The sequence below is a fragment of the Molothrus aeneus genome, chromosome 2, assembly GCF_037042795.1.
Source record: "Molothrus aeneus isolate 106 chromosome 2, BPBGC_Maene_1.0, whole genome shotgun sequence".
Lineage (NCBI taxonomy): Eukaryota > Metazoa > Chordata > Aves > Passeriformes > Icteridae > Molothrus > Molothrus aeneus.
This window is the reverse complement of record NC_089647.1, coordinates 40,406,762-40,425,705: the sequence shown is the minus strand read 5'-3', so window position 1 is coordinate 40,425,705 and position 18,944 is coordinate 40,406,762. Positions and strand designations below refer to the sequence as shown.

Below are 18,944 nucleotides of genomic sequence, written 5' to 3'. Positions count from 1 at the left end.
TCAATGAAGAACCAAACCCACTCCTTTACTGCTGAGCCAGCATGCTAGCCATGCAGGCAGACCTCACTACCACTCTCCTCAGAGTCCTGCTAAGCCATACATGCCTTGGAGAAACCCAGCAAGAAATTCTTTGTGAACTGCAAAGCCAGAAAAACCCTCTTTGGCTTTAGGAAAAACAAAACCAGCCTTGGGGTGTCAGTCCTGCTGAGCACTGAAATCTCTACTGGTCCAGCATGTTCCTTTGTAGCAAGTATGAACAAAATGCCTTTGAAGAAGGCTGCCAGGAGCTGATCAGTCCATCCACCTGGTGGAATAATGCTACTTAAGAGATTCGGTGATCTGATGAGTACTAGATTACTACTAGAGACAAACCTGGACAAGATTCTCTTTCTAAATAAAATGCACAGCTGTGGAACAGGACAAAAAGGTCCATCCATCTGCTCACCTGGCTATCACAGCAGCAAGCCTTCCTTGCTAAGTGCTATAAATGACTGTAGAAGCAGAGCTTTTATCTCTGGAAACTTTTGGCATTAATAATGTAGCTTGCTTCCTTTGCACAACAAACTGCTCTCATGTTTCTGCTGTCATCGTTACATATTGAAAAGGCAGTTCAAAAATTGAAATTATTCTCTTCTGTAATTCCTGTTTGGTTTTGTGAGTAATCGTGGAACTAGAAGACATGTCTGATTTTCTAAAGGGTCACTTGACAAACTCTGTATTTGAGGCAACTACCAGAGGAAAGAACTAAACCCATGCTGAGGAACAGGAGACACATTCACCCAGGGCATCTAGGAAAAGTCCTTTGCAATTACATGCCCATTTGCCCCCAAAAGGCTGAATAGGAACAGAATTTTTAGCGTTAGATAACCTAGGTCACAACAGCTGAGTCCTATAGATTGCTGCTATTCAGACCTTCTCAGTAAAATTTCCATAGTTACTGTAGCTCATGTTGTATAGAAACAGCAATACTGGGTCTAACCAAAAGTCCAATTAGTCCAGACATCTAGCCTGGGGTGATGGACAGATCTTGTTGGCTGCTGAAAGTAGCCCATTTAGGGACTGTCACACACTCTATAAACTTTTAAATAAAGCACCAAATACATAAAGAGACCTAAAAGGTATAGAGGATATGAATAGTCACTTGGCCTCACAAGTATGTTGGGCACTGGAACAGGCTCCTCAGGGACATGGTCACAGCCTCAAACCTGACAGATCTCACGAAGTGTTTGGACAATGCTCTCAATGGTGTGACTCTTGGGGGTGCCCTACACAGGGCCAGGAGTTGGACTCGACGATCCTTGTAGGTCCTATCCAAATCAGGATATTCTGTGATTCTATCAGAAGTTATTCCTTGGGCCAGTTTCTGTCTGCTTACTAAGTGCCAAAATATCTCTCAAGTACTTCTCCAGTCTCCCCTCCAACTTTTGTAAATATTTAGCACAAACAATACCCCTGTGACATGGTCCCCCTACTAGTTCTGTTTGGTGCCTCCTATGACAGCTGAACCCTATCCCAACTGTAAGTTTAGAATTCTGTGAAATAATTTGCACAGGGAGATACAACCCTTCTAGGCAGGGAACTCAGCCTGCACTGTGGTACTTTTTGAGGACAAAGATACAAAAAATTAAATTCTAATTTCCAAATGTAAGCCAGCTTTCCAAAACTACTGGTAAGCCATACCTCTGTAACTAAATATTTATATAATGGTGTAACTTCATATAAATAACATGCAATTTTAAAAGCCTGTGTGCATGTCTCTTTGGTGCATGTCTCCACTTTTTGTGAGTGGTTTTTGGTTTTTTTTAACTTTCTCATATGCCATGGAACCTGGAATGCAAAGTAGAGCTTGCTGCTGGCAGATAGAAAGCAACTGGAAGAGTAACAAAAGCAAAAATGTAGTAGAGATTCAACCTATGCTGGGATAAGAAGTGAATCTTGCAAGACTCTACTGTTCCTAAAATTTATTTTTAAAATAAATGTAAACAAAGCCATATTTTATCAACAGGTCAATGCATATAAGAGGACATCTGTATCTATCTACCAACTGACTATGCATGGACAACCTAGGAACTAGAATACCTATGTTCAACCACAGGATTCACCTTCACCTCATACAAACACTGATCTCCAAGATTTTTCCCAATCTTTCTCCGTGAAAGCTGAACTTCTTCCCTTCAGTCATTGTGGTTCTTAAGCTTCCAAAAATTGTATCAAAGTCTACAACATTTACTTTAAGTACACCTTTATCCTGTCAAATTAGTATAAAAAGACACTATTTAAAAAGGGGTGGTTTTTGCAGATGAAGAAAGAAATTAACATTATTGTCATGCAGATACTTAGAAACTCGAGTTTCAGAAGAGATCATAGTGCTAACTGTACACAAAACAGAATTTTGTAATATGACTGGCTACACAGACACAATCTGCAACTGAAGTGAGCAAGAACCTACGAGAAGAGCTAGAACTTGTTTTAGTTATTGGTATATTCCTTCCTACCCACCTGTCCCCTGAGAGTTATGAATTCAAGTGTCCATTTCCTTACCAACATTTAACGTGGCACTACAGCCTTACCTTAAGAGACAATGGAATTACACTAGGTCTACAAACTTTCACTGGGAAACTCAATTCAAAATTGCCACATAAGAATGAAGACAAAAGAGGACAAAGACACAATCTGCTCCAAAGCTCATTATCGAAGGTCTATGTGCAAGCGGAAAAGGCTAAAGCATGCAGTCCTGTCAAGCCTGATTCAAGCATGATTCAGAAAGTAAAAGTATCTGAAGAACAGAAATACACTAATACAATTATACCATCTCTGTTGTATCAACTGTAATTGTATATGAAACAGCCACTGTTTATTTTCAAATGTATAACTTTACCTCAGTAGGAAATGTATAGGAGATGCTCCTAAGAATAGCATACCATTATTACTATCTTTTTGTTTGTTTGTTTTAAATCAAGGCAGAAGAAACTATGGTTTTCTGTTCTTTCTGTTTTCCTTTAAGGAAAAATGGTTAGAAACATAATGCAAAAAAATGAGAACAGTTACAATGGCTTTTTATATACATGTGGCATATTTACAAATAAGAGGCTTGTTTCCTTTCTACTACTGAAGATGCAATCCTATTTCACATGTTAACCAACAGATGCCATCTAACAGAGCACTGTGCTTCTTCCCTGCATACATATGGCCCAAACTATTTTAGTTGATTACTTGTAGCAACTAAGTTAAGAAAGACAGACATAAACCCCCTCACTTTTCACACACTGATGACTTCCTATAAAGGATGTAGCTAACTAACACTCATAGAATAACTCATTCACAAAAGTCATGCCTGGAACAGATAAAACTGGTTCAGATGTCCATTAACTTCCTTGAAGAAATCTAATTTGCAGCAAGATACCCAAGTGCCTCAAGAGACAGAATTTCTTATGACAGATAACCTTAAGATTGCAATCTCATGCTAAACTACATCTTCCCCATTTTTATATTTTAACAATCTTTTGACTTGCCCTCATCACGTCTTTCCTGAGTTCTTCTTCCCCTATTTATCCAAAAAGATAACAGGTTTATCTCCAATATGTACACATCAGCTTTCACAGTTCTCTTCTCTCTGCATCTTCAGTTTGTTTTCCTGTTCATAATTCTTGCTAATGTCAAGAACTTTAATTCTGACTAAATGGTTAAAGCTTCTAAAGGCTGTCACAACAGCTCCCAGAAATCTCTCCTATGTTTCAGCACAGTAACTTGACTTACAGGCTCCTGAGGCAGTACACTAGAACTTGGACAGTAACTTTAAGGGCTAAAATTAATGAGCATCATACAAGGTCTATACAGAAAGGAAAATATTCTCCTTTGTGGCATTTCAGACACTTTTTTGCAAGTCAGTGATCTCCAGCTGTCACAATACTTACACTCGTTTTTTCCCAATATCTTTCATGAAAGGCTCTCATGCACTAGGGTATGTTTCACTGCCAGCAATATTTCATAACAGGAAACTTCTGTCTTTAAGGCCTCAACTTGATTTCTCGAGGATGAATGCCCAAATTAGAACATTAAGTAGTCTTAAATCTGAGTGCCAACATCATGACTGTAAGTTCCACTGTGCTGAAGTGGTACATAGTTACTTGACTTTTCCATTTCTCTCAAAGATTATTTGAGAGGCTACCAAGGAAGCATAAGCTACCATGAACTCAGTAATAAAAAGTAACAAAGCTAGGTATAAGAGACTTTAGTAAAAACAAATAAACAGTCATAATTTAAAGTTTGTACATAAACATTTGCCAGATCAAGTATCAGAATCACATCCAATAAATGCAGATTTGGTATTATTTAATTCAAAGGAGACTTTTGTTAATAGCAAATAAGGGTAATAAGCAAGTGCATCCAAAGAGCCAGTTCCAAGTCATACTACCTCAACTGACTTAAGCTTAAAAAAACCTAACTCCACATAACATATGATGTAATCCAGTATACACAGGAGTTCTGAGTCCTTCATGCACTATTATCAGACTCAGAACACTTGGGGAAAAAAAGCTTCACGGGATTTTCAGTTGATATTCAACACAGTATCATCTGTGAAATTAAAAATAAATGTTCAATGAACTTGTATCCAAGTAAGTACTTTCTCAAATCACAAGACAACCCACTTGCACTTTTCAACTGTTCTTTACTGCATGAACAACAATATCTATGCAACCTCACTCTCTCACACAATTACATCAAGCAAATACATGTAAATGTTCTTTAAAAAATAATCCTTGTGTCCAGATTGCTAGCTTCTTTTCTATTTGTTACCACCCTGTTACAATTTAACAGTATTTTTTTTGCTAAGAACCCTTCATTTCTAAGTACATAAAGTGATTCCTATTTTACTATCAATATTTTTTCCTGTGAATTCTTGGTACAGTGGAAGGTTTGAGGAGTTATCTTAAAATATGTCAATATTGAAACAGCAAGCATCTAGTTTTAGCACAAATAAGCAAAAAGGCAGGACAGACCAAGGGAATTGTTTCCTTTCTCCTATTCTCCCTCCTTTAGAAGTGTCCCTACAAAAACATGCCACCTCTATTGCTGCAGGTTTCCTGGGATAAATTTACACAGAAAATAATCACACTGTTTTATTTTCACATCAGAGCCTGAGACCTTAATTGCTGTGAATCACGACTTCCTGAACTTGAACAGGACTCATTTGTTTCAGGATAATCCAGCCTCCTGGCCTAGCCAGCAAAAAGTTTGATTAACTTCCCCTCTAATACTCAGTCATGAACAGCACAGTTTGGTCACGCCTGTTAATCTTTTGGTATTGTCTGCAGCACATGAATTGCAGCATGAAACAAAGCTGTCTAAACAGACCACAAAAAGCAGCACCAGAGAATAACCCTTGGGAAGTACAGGAACAGCAGACACACACAAAATACAGTCAGACTGTGAGAAAATAAATATAACATGAACCTCAGTGACAGACAGGAGGTGACAAAGCCAGGGCAAGACCAAGCACTCAAACAAGCATGGTACCAAATTTATCTGCTTGCTCTCTGCATAATCAGATGAGAGAGGTCTGAAAACACACAGTAGATTCTATAGCAAGAACAAGAACATTTTACTGCTGTCTAGTGAGAGCCCTCCCGCACCCCTGCCCCCAGCCAGCTGAAAAACAATTCTATATTCCGGGAAAAGACAACAGACTTCCTCCAGTTAGAGCAATAATGACCATGATACTGGATTTTGGAAGTAAGAGAAACACGAGAGGAAAACAAAAACATCTCTGCTTCTAAACAAGACTTTCAAGGTATTTGCTTGATCCATTTAGGGAGGACAGGAAAAAATTTTATGTTCATATTAAATGTAGGAAATGTAAATAAATGGTGGTATAACATGTCTAGTCAGTGAGCAAATGGAAGCAGAAGAACGCTGTGGAGCACAAAAGCTTTAATGTAAGTTGATATTAATTGAATGGAAATTCTGGTCTTCATCAATTTAACAGCATTTTGTGGTCAGAAGAAAATAGAGAAAAATTCTGCTTCCTTACAACTTTGAACCATTCATTTGAAAAAATAAATACATAAATCAAAGAACAGTGTTCTTTTTATTGACAACATAAATATACAAATTCTCTTATTTCAACTACCAGCCTCTTGCTTGATGAATCAGGCATCAACAAATTTAAAGTTTCAAACCAGGATAAGTAGAAGAACATTTATTAAATCTAGACTCCCTCTTCCCTGATTAGAATAGCTTGTGGTTTACTTGTACGATCTTTTCCATAAATGCAAATTTTGCTTACCTGATGCTGAGTTCATGATGTTCTGCTGCACAGAAGGACTGGTGGGAGCTGTAACATTCATCTGGGAAAGCATAGCCTTCCTAGGATCTTGCCATGTTGTTGTTTGATCAATGTGACTAGGACAAAACAAAGCAAGAGTTAGGACAGTCATGCATTCACAACAATGACCTGCTAGCACAGAAAGTTTAACAACAAAAGGTTAAGTTTGCCAACAACAGCTACATTCAAAACCAAACAAGAACTTTTTGGATTCTCTCCAAGCATCATCACTGTATGTCAGATTCTCAAACCCTCGCCCTGGCCACCACCATTTTCCCAACCAACATTTGCTTCCTTCTCTCTTTGATCACTTATTTGCCATTTTTAAATGTGACTTCACAGATTTTCAAACCAAGCCAGTTATGTCTGGAATCTCAAGCACAGTCCAGTACCTCGGCATGATGAGTTCATATCCAGGGCCTAGGGAGTGGTAAGGAACTGGCTAGTATGTAATCATTAGTGTTCCCAAACTTTCTGTGCATAGACCACATCCTCAGATTATCGGGCAGACTACTCTCCTCCCCACTGACACCTGAACAATCCCTCTGTGGAAGCTGAAGTAACCAGTCACAGTAAAGCAGTAATATGAAAGGAATGTGCAGCTGCCTTTCAACTTCAAGCAAAAAGATGAGGACAGTAAGACTGTCAAGTAACCTACCCAGTCCTCTGCAAAAGTTTGGAAGCTTAGTTTCTCTGTTTTGAAAAATGGCAAGTACATTCACGACTGTCATTCATGGAAGTATTCAATTCAACAGAAATACAAAAGTGTAATGAATCATTATTTTTCTTTTGGAGTATATGATTAGCATGCTATGCTAATGAGCAACAGATGCAGTCTATTCATAACAAGCATCAATATTATCTTGATGCCATTAAGCAACACTGCTCTGAGACGTACATGGAGACAAAGATACAACTCCAAATGCACATGAACACTGACAACAAAATTTGTTATCTGATCATTTAGAACCGGTACAAATTAAAAATCATATTCAGATAGTATTGTTATAAATTAGAATCCAATGCATTATTAACTTGGTACCATTCATACTTTAAATAAATTATCCTTAAAATTATGCTCTTCTGGATTACATGGAATGCCCATTTTCATATTCTTCAGCAAAACCACAACAAGTAACAAATTCAGAAGAACCTAAGTGAAGCAGTAGTCAGCAAAATAATTACTTATGTCAAACTACTCACATTCTAATCCTCTGTTACAAGGTAGATGTACCACAAACTAGCCTTTAAAGAAGTTTTAAGATATGTACATTAACACTCTCTAACCATGCACATAAGCTATTTCTGACCAAAGAGTTACAGACACACCGCAGTAGCTCATTTAATACAGTATGTGCTGGTTTTGTCTGGGGTAGAGGTTATTTTCTTCACCATGGCTAGTACTGGGCTATGTTTTGGATGAATCTGGCCTCCCTCTGATCATCACACCAATAAATTATGTTTGATGGCTCGGGTTAAACCTTAACAAGATACTATTAAGCACACTGCATCTTTGGTAGCACAGGTTTTCAAATATTCAGCTTCACTGAGAAACATGCTACATACAGCAAGACTTCTTTATTTCTTTTTAAAGCCTATTTATTTATAAAACATAATGCAACATAGTAAAGACTGCCCTATATATACTAGACTATATATAAACCTTCATACTGGGGAACAATTTTTCACTTTTCTGCTGGTCAGTTTTGCAAAGCAATGAAAACAGGTAAAGATAATACAGATGTAAAAACACTGCAATGTAATGCTTCACAGACCGTGTGTTTAAATTACTGTACCAGCATGTGCTACTCCTCCCTTACATTTCTGATTTGTTATATTTGCTCAACTCAGTTCTGGCAATAGTGGAAACTGGGAAAACATGACTGTACCCATAATAACACATTCATCTATTTCTATTTAACTCTTATAAAAATCCATGTAACGCTACGAACTAATAAAATGCAAGGTACATAATTTATAGCCTTTGTTTTTATATGCTATTTGAGTGCAGTGCAAGAAATAGAAGGAAAAATGTTTTCTCCCTGCATTACAGAACCATTTCTACAGTTAACTGTAGTAACGCACTGAAACAACATTCATCAATTTTTCAAAACACATCAGAACATGGGACAGATGAATGGACTATGGAAGAAGCAGTTTTAGATGTACCTGCAATTTTGAGCACAAGGACAGCCGTATTGATTCCTCAAGACAGCTTAAGCATACCACACAACGTACAGTTAATGTTCATATGGAGTTGTTAACAAGGGTAGCTATTTTAGGCAGTAGCAGCTTCCAGCTTTTCCCTAGCTCAGTATCACTTGAGAAAAGTCAGCATGCTCCTTACGTGACCAGCTGAACTACAATCAGCAGTCTTAGAGCCAAGAGCCATGGAGAAAAATCTTCAAAGTAAGCAAGCTGATTATATTAATATCATACTGACTGTATGACTGGTTCAATAAGGCAAACTTTTTTCCCCTCCCACTCAGCTCAGTGCTTCATGACCTACATATCCATTTCCTCCATACCTTCCCTCAAAACTTTTCTCCTCAAACTCCATAAAATCACAGTCCTCATACTTTACCTGGTCCATATGCTCAGTGTTTTAGCACCCAAAACACTTCACAACAGATCAGTTCTTTCGTATAAATTCCAAATAATGCTCAGCTGATGGAATACAAAGTAGGCAAGCCCCCACTTATATGGATGAAATGTTTAAATAAATCCTAGTACTACATGGAGGAATATAGGAATTTATTTTGTTCCTGTTCACAGCACGTGGACCAGGGTAACTTACTATAAACACCATGTATTTTTAATTATCAAATTAAGTATTGAAACAGGACATTCTACACAAGTAAAGATCTTTCCCTCTGTTTTGAACAGCAGCACAGAAAAGGTCGCAATGGACATTACAAGAACTGACATCAACATTGCATTATCTTTCCCTGCATTAAGTAGATTTTTTTCTCATAGTAGCTGAATTTAATGAAAACTGCCCCAATCCTTACATTAAAGATCTTCAATTTTACATGAGGTTTACCATATCTCAATAAGCAACTAGTGTCAACACAAATAAAAGATTAAAAAATATCAGCAAATGATATGAAATCAATGTAACCTATAAATCAGCCAGTATATGTAGCATGTATTATCAAATTATAGCTTAAAATTCTACCTACTCAGGAATGAGAAACATAGCTCTGTACTGTGTGAACACAACAAAGTGAGTAAATATTCCTGGAATTAAGTCAACATCTCTAGGATAATCAAGCAATGTAAGACGTTTTATTTCACATAATGAATTCTCAAATATAACATCTATCTATCTGGCACTATTTATTATTGTTCATTTATGACATGGAGAAGCAAAACTTTAGTAAACTGGACAAGCAGAGTATAAACGAAGGAAATCAGACTGTACCATAAATGTAGGTCTGTGGTAACAGGCCTTAGAAAAACAGAACTAAAACACCCACCACATGCTAAGCATTTGTTAGCAAACTTATGTGAATTCTAGTATCAAGAAGAGTGACTGTTCCAAGACACACCACCCACCATCCTCCACCAAAAAAGACCTTCAAAGTGCTGTGCATTATGAAGAGCACAAACTGCATCTCCTCACCCATCTTCAACTTCTACAGCCAAATACAAATGATTTGCATTTTAACAAGAACAACTTAAAAGAAAAGAAAAATGTTCTAATTTTATGGACACAAAGAGAATTTCTGCAGTTACTAAGAATCAGAATTTAATTGAAAGAAATCTTTACTGGCATTAAACACTATCACATGCCTAAAGATTTGTCAGATTCAAATTCTAACCTAATTTTAGAGTTTAAGGTCTGGGTTTGTTGTAGTGGTGGTTTCTTTTTTTTTTTTTTTTTTTTTTTGAGGGAGAAGGGTGTTGAAGATTTTGGTTTGAATTTTTGTTTGTGTTTTTTTTATTTTAAAGTACATTGGAAAAGAAGTAGGATATCTAGAGATCTAAAAAAGAAAAGGAAATTTACTTTTTATTTTAAGAACCCTTTGGATCCCAGTAGACTAATAAAATAACACCATTCTAAAAACAAAGCCCTTGTACAAAGTGTAATATACCTTCCCATTCATTGTCCAGTTGCTGCACTAAAAAGACAAGTACTGTTTTGTTAAAAGCCATGCCAGAATCAAACTAACACAAAAAAGACACTCAAAGAATTACTTAAATTCTTCAAGAAAGGCTTTTCTAAGATGCTTTCAGTTTTGACATTCTGTAGTATGTACTGCAACTACAGTGTCCCCATTGGCAAGTGCATTTTCCAGGGTATGCTGAGAACTTCATTTGTGTAACAGAATTTCCAGTCATTACAAAATTATGTCTTTCTCACCCTTTCTGCCTTTATTAGCATAGAGTCACCCTATATATGCCACATCATTTATAATTAGAACTTCCCTTTCACAAAAACAGATCTTAGTATAGACATTATTAACATAAGCAGGTCAGAACTGCAAGACTATTTTACCGGCGTGTGCAATAGAAATGTAATGTTAGTAAGAAAAGCCAAAGAGAATGAACAGACATTCTAATCCTCAATACAGATGATCATACTGCATGACATTTCAGCAACAACAAAAAAAATAAGAGGTCTGATTGACACAAAAAAATAGGTAAGAATAAATAAACCATGGCTTCTCAGTACATTTGGATATGGCTCTTCCTGAAAGGACATTTCAAAAATTTAGTCTCAAACACACAGAAGGACAAGTTTTTCCTAAGTATAAAAGCATCACTCTAAAAAACTATGCAAACATCTCGCCATAATGTAGTGCTTGTGTTTTAACAATCTAGACAAGACTTATATTTTATGTCTGTGAGAAAGTTATTTTCAGTCTCTAGTGAACTTGAGATAACTAACCCTGGATTTTAGTTTTCAGATTTTTGGGACTGTTAAGAATTCACTGGAAATCACATTTTATGAAAAGCAAAACAGGAACACATACCACTGACCACATCATGACAGACCTCCCAAGGGTGTTGACATGGCATTGAGTACTTTTTGTTCTGGTGATAGCTAGGAACATCTTTGTGTAACATAAGCAAGTGCACAAATGAAACTAAACCTAATTATGCTCTATTTTCAGTGTGAAATTAAAACTTTTCACTAAATCCCAAATGTCAGCTGCTCCATTGACAAGCATGTCACCTATGATTCTTTTTACGTTAAATGAATGAGATATAGATTTTACTCTTTCATTTTTTCTTTGTTTTCCTAACCAACCAGCTTCTTTAATCCACATAATGCATCCCGTTCTGAAAGGTTTTCTCTTTTTATTTATATTTGTCTATTAACTTTAAGGACTAGTAAAGAGAAAGTGTCTCCTCATAAAAGCCAGAATTATTTTAGAGCTCTCATCAGTACATTTCAGCCCGTCAGGTCTTGATGTGTATACTGAAAGTTAGCTTTCCTGGTGATTGCAGGAGAAACTGTATATTTCTGCTCTTGAAACTATCACAAATTGTCAAAAAAAATCAACTAACCTCTTTACCAAATCTTATACAAACTTGTCCTGTGCAGAGGCAGTGTAGGGTACCTCCAAGATACCCACTTATCTATCATTTTAGCAGGCAGGGAAGAAATCAGAATATCTACTTCTGCAGAGGCCTGAGCTCTACAGCAGAATACCAGTGTGGTGGTCTGACCATAGGGCAGCTGTCAAAGTGGCAGTATCCACTAATTCAAAAATAGAACTGGATGTATTCTCCTAAGAAAGTGACAATAGCTGGAAGGCCTAGATCAGTTTGGCAGATGAGCTAGGTAAATTTTCCATAGCTGCATTTAGAAATGGGATGAAAAAGAGTGTTTTGAGTATAAGGAGCCTCGACATGAACTGGTCTAATTACCACTCTCAAAAACTGGAGTGCAGCATGCAGAGACTTTTGGGTTATGGCTGCTGATGATCTTAGGATATTTACACACAATGGAGTGGATTCAGCTTTGCCTGAGGACAGAAGGCGTGACATTCTTTGTGCATGCACCCTTTTTTATCCTATTCAGGGGATTTTCAGAATTGGAAAGGATTAAAACATGAATCTAAGTCTTCAGATATATGGGCCATTTTTAATTAGCATAGCTGACTTTGCAGGTGCTGTAACAAAATTACAGATTTATACTTTAAATACATAATTTGAGATTATTTCAATTCCAAGCAGCAATAGTACAGAGAAAAGCCTGAAGGGGAGATGAGACAGCTCATTACCTCTACCCTTAGTTCAGTCCTCCACAAACATTTCCCTGAATTTGCACCATTCTTAGACAAGGATACACTCTTAAACTGACTGTAAACCCTTTAAAGACTTTTCAACTGGCTTTGTAAAAAAAAAAAAAAAAAAAAAAAAAAATCCAACAATATCCAGCAAAAGAAAAGGCTGGTTACAGAGCAATGAAAATCCCATCTGCTGAGAGATTATATTCCACCCATTGCTGGGGAAAGCACTGTTTCTCCACTTGTGTAGTCCATTTATTTGCAATATTTCCTTAGGTTTCAGGACTGTTACAGCCTAATTTCTACAAAAGTACATGGCAGTAAAATTCAGAACTTCCTAATCTCAGTGTTTCCAAAAAGCATCAGGAAAAGCCCCTAAAATTTGCAACAGTTTATCTCTTAAGGATGGTAATGTCTCCAGGCATGGTCTAATTGCCTGAAAGAAACAGGAACATGGATACAATTTTCTGAATATTCCTGCAATACATAAAATGGCTGTATTTTTGAGTTTTCCTTATTCTTCCTTCTGCTTGGCAGCCTTAATGCATTACCTAAACAAAGCTTGTATTGGACTACTCCATCTACACCACTGATCCATGTTCTCACCAAACTGCACCACAGGCATATAATGCCAGAGAGTACACCAGTAAAATGACAACAGACATTTCTAACCTTCATTCAGCTTGCAGAAGCATAGCTTAAAATTGACATTCAAGTGCTCAGTGTGCAATCCTGTGGTGCCACAGCTGTGATTTCATTAATTGTGAAATAGAACAAAAAGAAAAAAGTAAGAGAATGGCGGGCACAAGCATCCTGTTGACCAGGTGGGAAGAGCCTGTCAGAGCTTAAGTTCCTTAACCTTAGTATGAAATAAAACCACATGCTATCCCATGAAATTACAGTCCTAGGCAGCAGAAATTCTTCCAGCAAATTAATGGTTTGAATCTGAACTAGAACAATGCAATAAGGGAAACTTAAATGCATCTGACAAAGTTTAATTCATCAAGAAACAGATTTTGCACACAGTCATTACTAGTCAGACAAGTTCTTCAACAAATCTCTCTGGAATTTATTCCTAAGGTGGTTGAATATTGCAAGATACTAAGAGGTACCAGAAATTCCAGAAAGCATGGCCCACAAAGCTGTGGACACTGATCCACAAAATAAAGAGCTTTTAGAGATACACAAAACACAGTATTTAGTATTAAGGTATTCAAAGGCAGCTTTCATTAGCACTGGCCTGCCTGCAGACAGTGCACAATACATACACCAAGGACTTAAAAACTAAGCTTCCTGTTCTGATTATAAACACCATGCTGTTTTGAAGCTGCAGAACAGCACTGTACTTCTTAGGAAGCATTCGCAGACAGGTCCTCACTTCAGAGTGTGTAATGCTAAAATGGATGTGAGGGCAGTAGGCAGCCTGACCACACATGCACGATTAAGAGGTGAATGCATGATATGATGTTCAAAGATTTGCCAAGGTAGCCCCACTTTTATTATAATGTGCTCTTGAAACAACTACCTTTTCTCAAAGCCAAAATGGAAGCAATAACATGCTTACTTTTGCACTTATTATTCTTTTCCTCCTGCCCCTTTTCCTGCCCTGTATTTAAGGACCTCATACAGAAAAGTAGGGCTGGCATCACAATGCTTACAAGTTTTAAAATTGATTCCCAGAAGTATTATTCTTGGATACCACTGTGGATTTCCCAAATAAAATAATTTTCCGAGTTTCAGGAACAAATAAGGAGTAAAAGGACATTTTCATTTCCAGAGCTTTTTCCATTACTTTGAAAACTGTAAGACATAGCAGTATTATAGAGAGTGAAAAGTCCTTGTTTTGCAGTCTTTTTACCAGTTCAATTAATTTCCAAAGTCTATAAAGGATTAAATGCTTTGATCACATTCTCTGTCATCAGATTTATTTGAACTTCCCCTCTCAGTTCCCCAGCAGAAAAAAAAAAGAGGCTACTTTTAATGGAAACCTCCCTTTCTTTCTACCCTACCCCCAAAGTTAAGAAGTTTGCTTTTTATAGCTAAGTCATTCAGCAAATGAAGAATTCATCTTTTTTTCTCTCCTTAATTTTCAATGAAAGAGATAAAGATACATCACCATGGAGGGCAAGTCTAAAGGAAGAACTGTCTCTGCTGCTATTTCAAGTGAAATTACGATATTTGTTTGACTTTACAGATACCCTCCTACACTCCTGCTTAGCAAATGCAGAAGGCCTCCCCAAGATGCCGTCTGTAACACTAAAGACAAGATTACACAAACACTAGCTTTCACATTTATTAAGGGAATGCAGATGATTTTCAGAAGTGATGGGCCACGGAATACTTTATCACTTTTGTGTACTTTTATCTCTGAGAGTCTATCTCATTTCTCTCTCTTAAAAGAAAGCAATAGGGAAATCAAATGCTTCTTTGCATGAAGAGAAGCCAGGCAATTTTACGCCCCTCTCAAAACACCCTGCTTTTGTTGCCTGAAGGTTTTCAAGTCAGAGAGGCTTGCCTAAGCATGCTGCAATAAAAGCTGCTATAGCCAGCTGCCTTAGTATCTATAGGGGGCTGTTCCTCGCAATCCTGTCAATTAACCCTGAGGCTAACCACCACTAAGGAAAACAAAATATGAAGATAAAAAAGATTCTTTAGGTTGTTTCCTTATTGCTCTAAGTAGGAAGTCTCAGAGGGCAGTGCAAACTGGTTGCTTTAGTGTTCAGACAATGATCACTCCCAGATGGCCTTGACAGGATGAGCTGACTCTTAGGGAACCATTAGGTAGGACCTACTGGAAATGAAGGCACAGCTTTCTGCTACAAAATGAACCTGTTTTTATTGCCATTAAAATCATTAATATTGACTTTTCTTTTTAACTTATGTTTCAGAGCTCACACTTCACACCTTAAGTTGATCATCTGTTCAGATGTTCTCGGTTTAACTCATAAAAATAGTCTTATGGACTATCGTTTCCCTCATTTGAGGGCTGCACTTTATTCATAAAATACCCAAGTCATCTGTTTCCTTCTTATGACTCTGTTTCAGGGAGAGCTTATTATTTTTACAATTCAGACAACCAACACGTGCTGCTGAGGTAGGAGGCAATTATTCCTATCCCTAAAGACTCTGCAGCATGCTAAGTAAAACAAAGAAGAGAATCTTCCAACAGCAAGTTGCTGCCTGAGTCAGTACTTGTAAGATACCTGCTCAGTCAACCCTAGGCAATCTTGTATACTGTTTTTGCCAGCAGAATATTCTTTTTCCTCCCCCACCCTTCAACCCCCTGAAGACAGATTTCACAAGTTGCAATCCACCAGAGGCAACAGATTTCTTGACCGCAGATACACCATATTGTCTGAAGGCTATGCTTTGAAAAGTTATTTTTATTTACACATTTAACCTAGAGTAGCAAAGAAAATACAGAGTAAAAGCCTGAGAAGAAACTAAACTACTTAGTGTATAATTTTAATTATCATTTAAATGTACAGTATTCTTAAATATAATAGCTATTACATTTATCTTTAAAAATGACCTTAAAATGTTTTTGACCTGAGGCTTTTAAAGTTGCAGGTTCTACATTTCTCTTCACCATTCAGAAAGAGTTTAAGAAGCATCAGTTTAAACAGTATTCAAAGGCCCATTGTAAAATAAGCAAAGGAAACGAAAACTAATTTTGAACTCAAATTTCACTGTATGTTTCAGAAGTTATAAACTGGAAATATTAATTTACTTTTTGGTTTATTATTAAGAATTTGGATATTCACAGAAATGGAAAGTTTGAAGGGATTACTGGAGGTCATCCAGTCCAACCGCCCTCCTTGAGCAAGTAACAGAGTTATAGCAGAGTCCAGGATCGAACAGAAACTAGAAGTTTGACTGTAAAATCAGCAGCAAAACAAACGATAGCTTTCTAGCAATTAAAGTCTTAATTTATTTCATTAAATCATCATAATAAATACCAATACCTCAGCATTTATGTATTTGATTTGTAGTAATTTAATTTACTTCCTGAGTATCTTCTGGAACAGAGGGAAATACAAATAGGGATGACAAAATATGCCAAGCACATGATTTTATCTAAAAGCATATCACTTACATTACTAACAGTTCTTAAAGTACTAACAGTTTAGTCTTTGCCAAAATTAGCAACTACCACGCTTTACTTATAAACATAGTGAAGTATTATTTAGAAGTTGTTCAACCCTTAGATACAAAGCAAAAATCACAGATATCCTAATTTCACCGAATTTCAGCAGAATTGTAAGTGTTGAGGTTGCAAATGAAGCCTATATAACTTAAAGTTATCACCTTATCTTAGTATAAATTAATCCCAAATTTATAATCCCTGCAGTCTTCATCTACTAGTTATGAAAATCAGCATTTGTCATTGGGGGAGTGGGATGTTGAAGGGATTGTGCTGCTGCCATGAGAGAGGGGGATAAACACTGTTTTTAATTATTGTCATACATTTTTAAAAAACATGTACTCACTAGACTCATATGTCTAGTATTTAAAATCATGCTTACTAGTAACAGGCCTCTCTAAAGAGATGAATACATCCTACTCAAGACAAGAGATCGGACTACAGGTCACATACTAATGATTACTACTAACTTCAGTCTCAGAAGACAATTGCGTGGGTTTTTTAATGGCTAACATCATTATAATCAAGCTTTCTTTCTAGCATTGCCCCTCCCCACTTTCTAACAGTTGAGTTTAGAGACCTCCCCAGCCCAAATTTTATGCTTGGATAATATAGTTTATTTTTCTTCAGGAAGTGAGATCAGTTCTCAATACAAGAACTCCCCTACAGTGTTTGCTCACCATTAGTCAGCACTTCCCTATGACCCATCCCTTTCCTCCACTCCCTTTCAGTTCCAAAAGCTGCCATTATCGGCTTCCAGCTTTTTAGGATTTTTGCCTGCAAATTCACAAACTATTTTAGAAATCCCCTGGAGGGTGAAGCAGCTTTTTTTCCTGTGAGTATTGTCACTTTGAACTCTTGGACAAACTGAGTTCCTTTAATCTCTTCTATAAAATAGACTTCCTATAGCCAAGTGTCTTATCACCATCCTATAGGACAACTTTTGTCCATCAGCTAGGCAGCCAAAATTGTTTTGAAACTTTCAATTAAATCAAAGTTCTAACTGCAAGCTCTGGAGGTTGTCTAGGTTTTGTCTATTTGCTTGGGTTTAGCTCATTCAGTCCTTAGCATATAAAATTCCAAAGACAAAACATATTTGTTTCACAACCCATGTTTGGAAAATATAATGCTCCTGATGTCAGAAGAGCAAATGTGCATATCACATATCAGTAATTTCAACACATGAGTAATAAGACACAGCTTTTCTGAAATTTAAGCAGTAGATTAGAGAACACAGTTAATGGAACCGTATTGATGCCAGTTTTATGCCAAGCTCCCAGGAAGCAAGCCTGTATAAAGGTTACCTGATACACACCTGCTGGGGCAAGGTGCCTAAACTGCACATGAACAATTACAACACTTAGTGATTCACTGTCACTGCAAACTGCAGCATATATCCACTCTTGTCCTTGAAACTCACTACTCTAAACTGTAATCTTCCGATCAGAGGATGCAAACAGTACCTGAAGGCAAAAGATGAAGGATATATAAAGAGGAGATTGAAATTCCCAATATATTTTTTAATTCATAATATTTCTTAGATATCCACACTTAGCTTGCTAAAATTGAACACCAAGCTAATATAATCCTTTTGGTCTGCCCCATTCCAATAATCTTTGATATTCCTATAAAATGTCTGAACTGTATTTATCAAGGTGAATCAATTGCTTCTAGTCACCATCAAAAGAAAGCTTATTGTAACAGATGTCTTTTTTTCCCACATAATTTTTACATTCTAAATTATGGAAGAAGAAAACAAACCACTCTGCTCTTCAGCTCCAAGTTTCTTAGTTTTGAACTAAGATGCTTGAATAAACCAAAAAGTAAACATTCACTTGGCTAATGCTTTCTAAGTTGTGGTTTAACACTTCATAGTTCCAGGTACTTACACAGCAACTTCCTTCCAGAATTTATCACTCAAGGTTCAGTAGCAAACATTCACTGTTTCATGTTATCTTAAAATTTATTTTGCAATCACTTCATTATCACTGCACAGGTCATAATTTTAAACTTTATCTCAAAACCTTTTAAAAGTAAACTGTACAGTAAAAAGAAAAAAATCTATTCCTAGATACTGTGATTCTAGTTGTATAAACTGGGACATTAAACATTCTGGTCACTCTTCTCTGACATCTTATTATCCTTTAAATATATTTTCAGAAATCTATTCCTTTAGAAAATTGTTACAAAATATTTATGTTCAAATGAGACCAGAAAGGACTGTTACATGTCT

At 36.7% G+C, this 18,944-nt stretch overlaps 1 protein-coding gene across 3 annotated transcripts in view; it reads right to left on the bottom strand.

Moving 5' to 3' along the window:
* Positions 1 to 18,944, bottom strand: part of YAP1 (Yes1 associated transcriptional regulator) — an 88,766-nt gene that overhangs the window by 32,771 nt on the left and 37,051 nt on the right. For all 3 annotated transcript variants that reach the window (XM_066544737.1, XM_066544735.1, XM_066544738.1), the window contains exon 3: positions 6,287 to 6,402. In XM_066544737.1, coding sequence (XP_066400834.1) covers positions 6,287 to 6,402 — 116 coding nt within the window. The remainder of the gene's footprint in view (positions 1 to 6,286; positions 6,403 to 18,944) is intronic.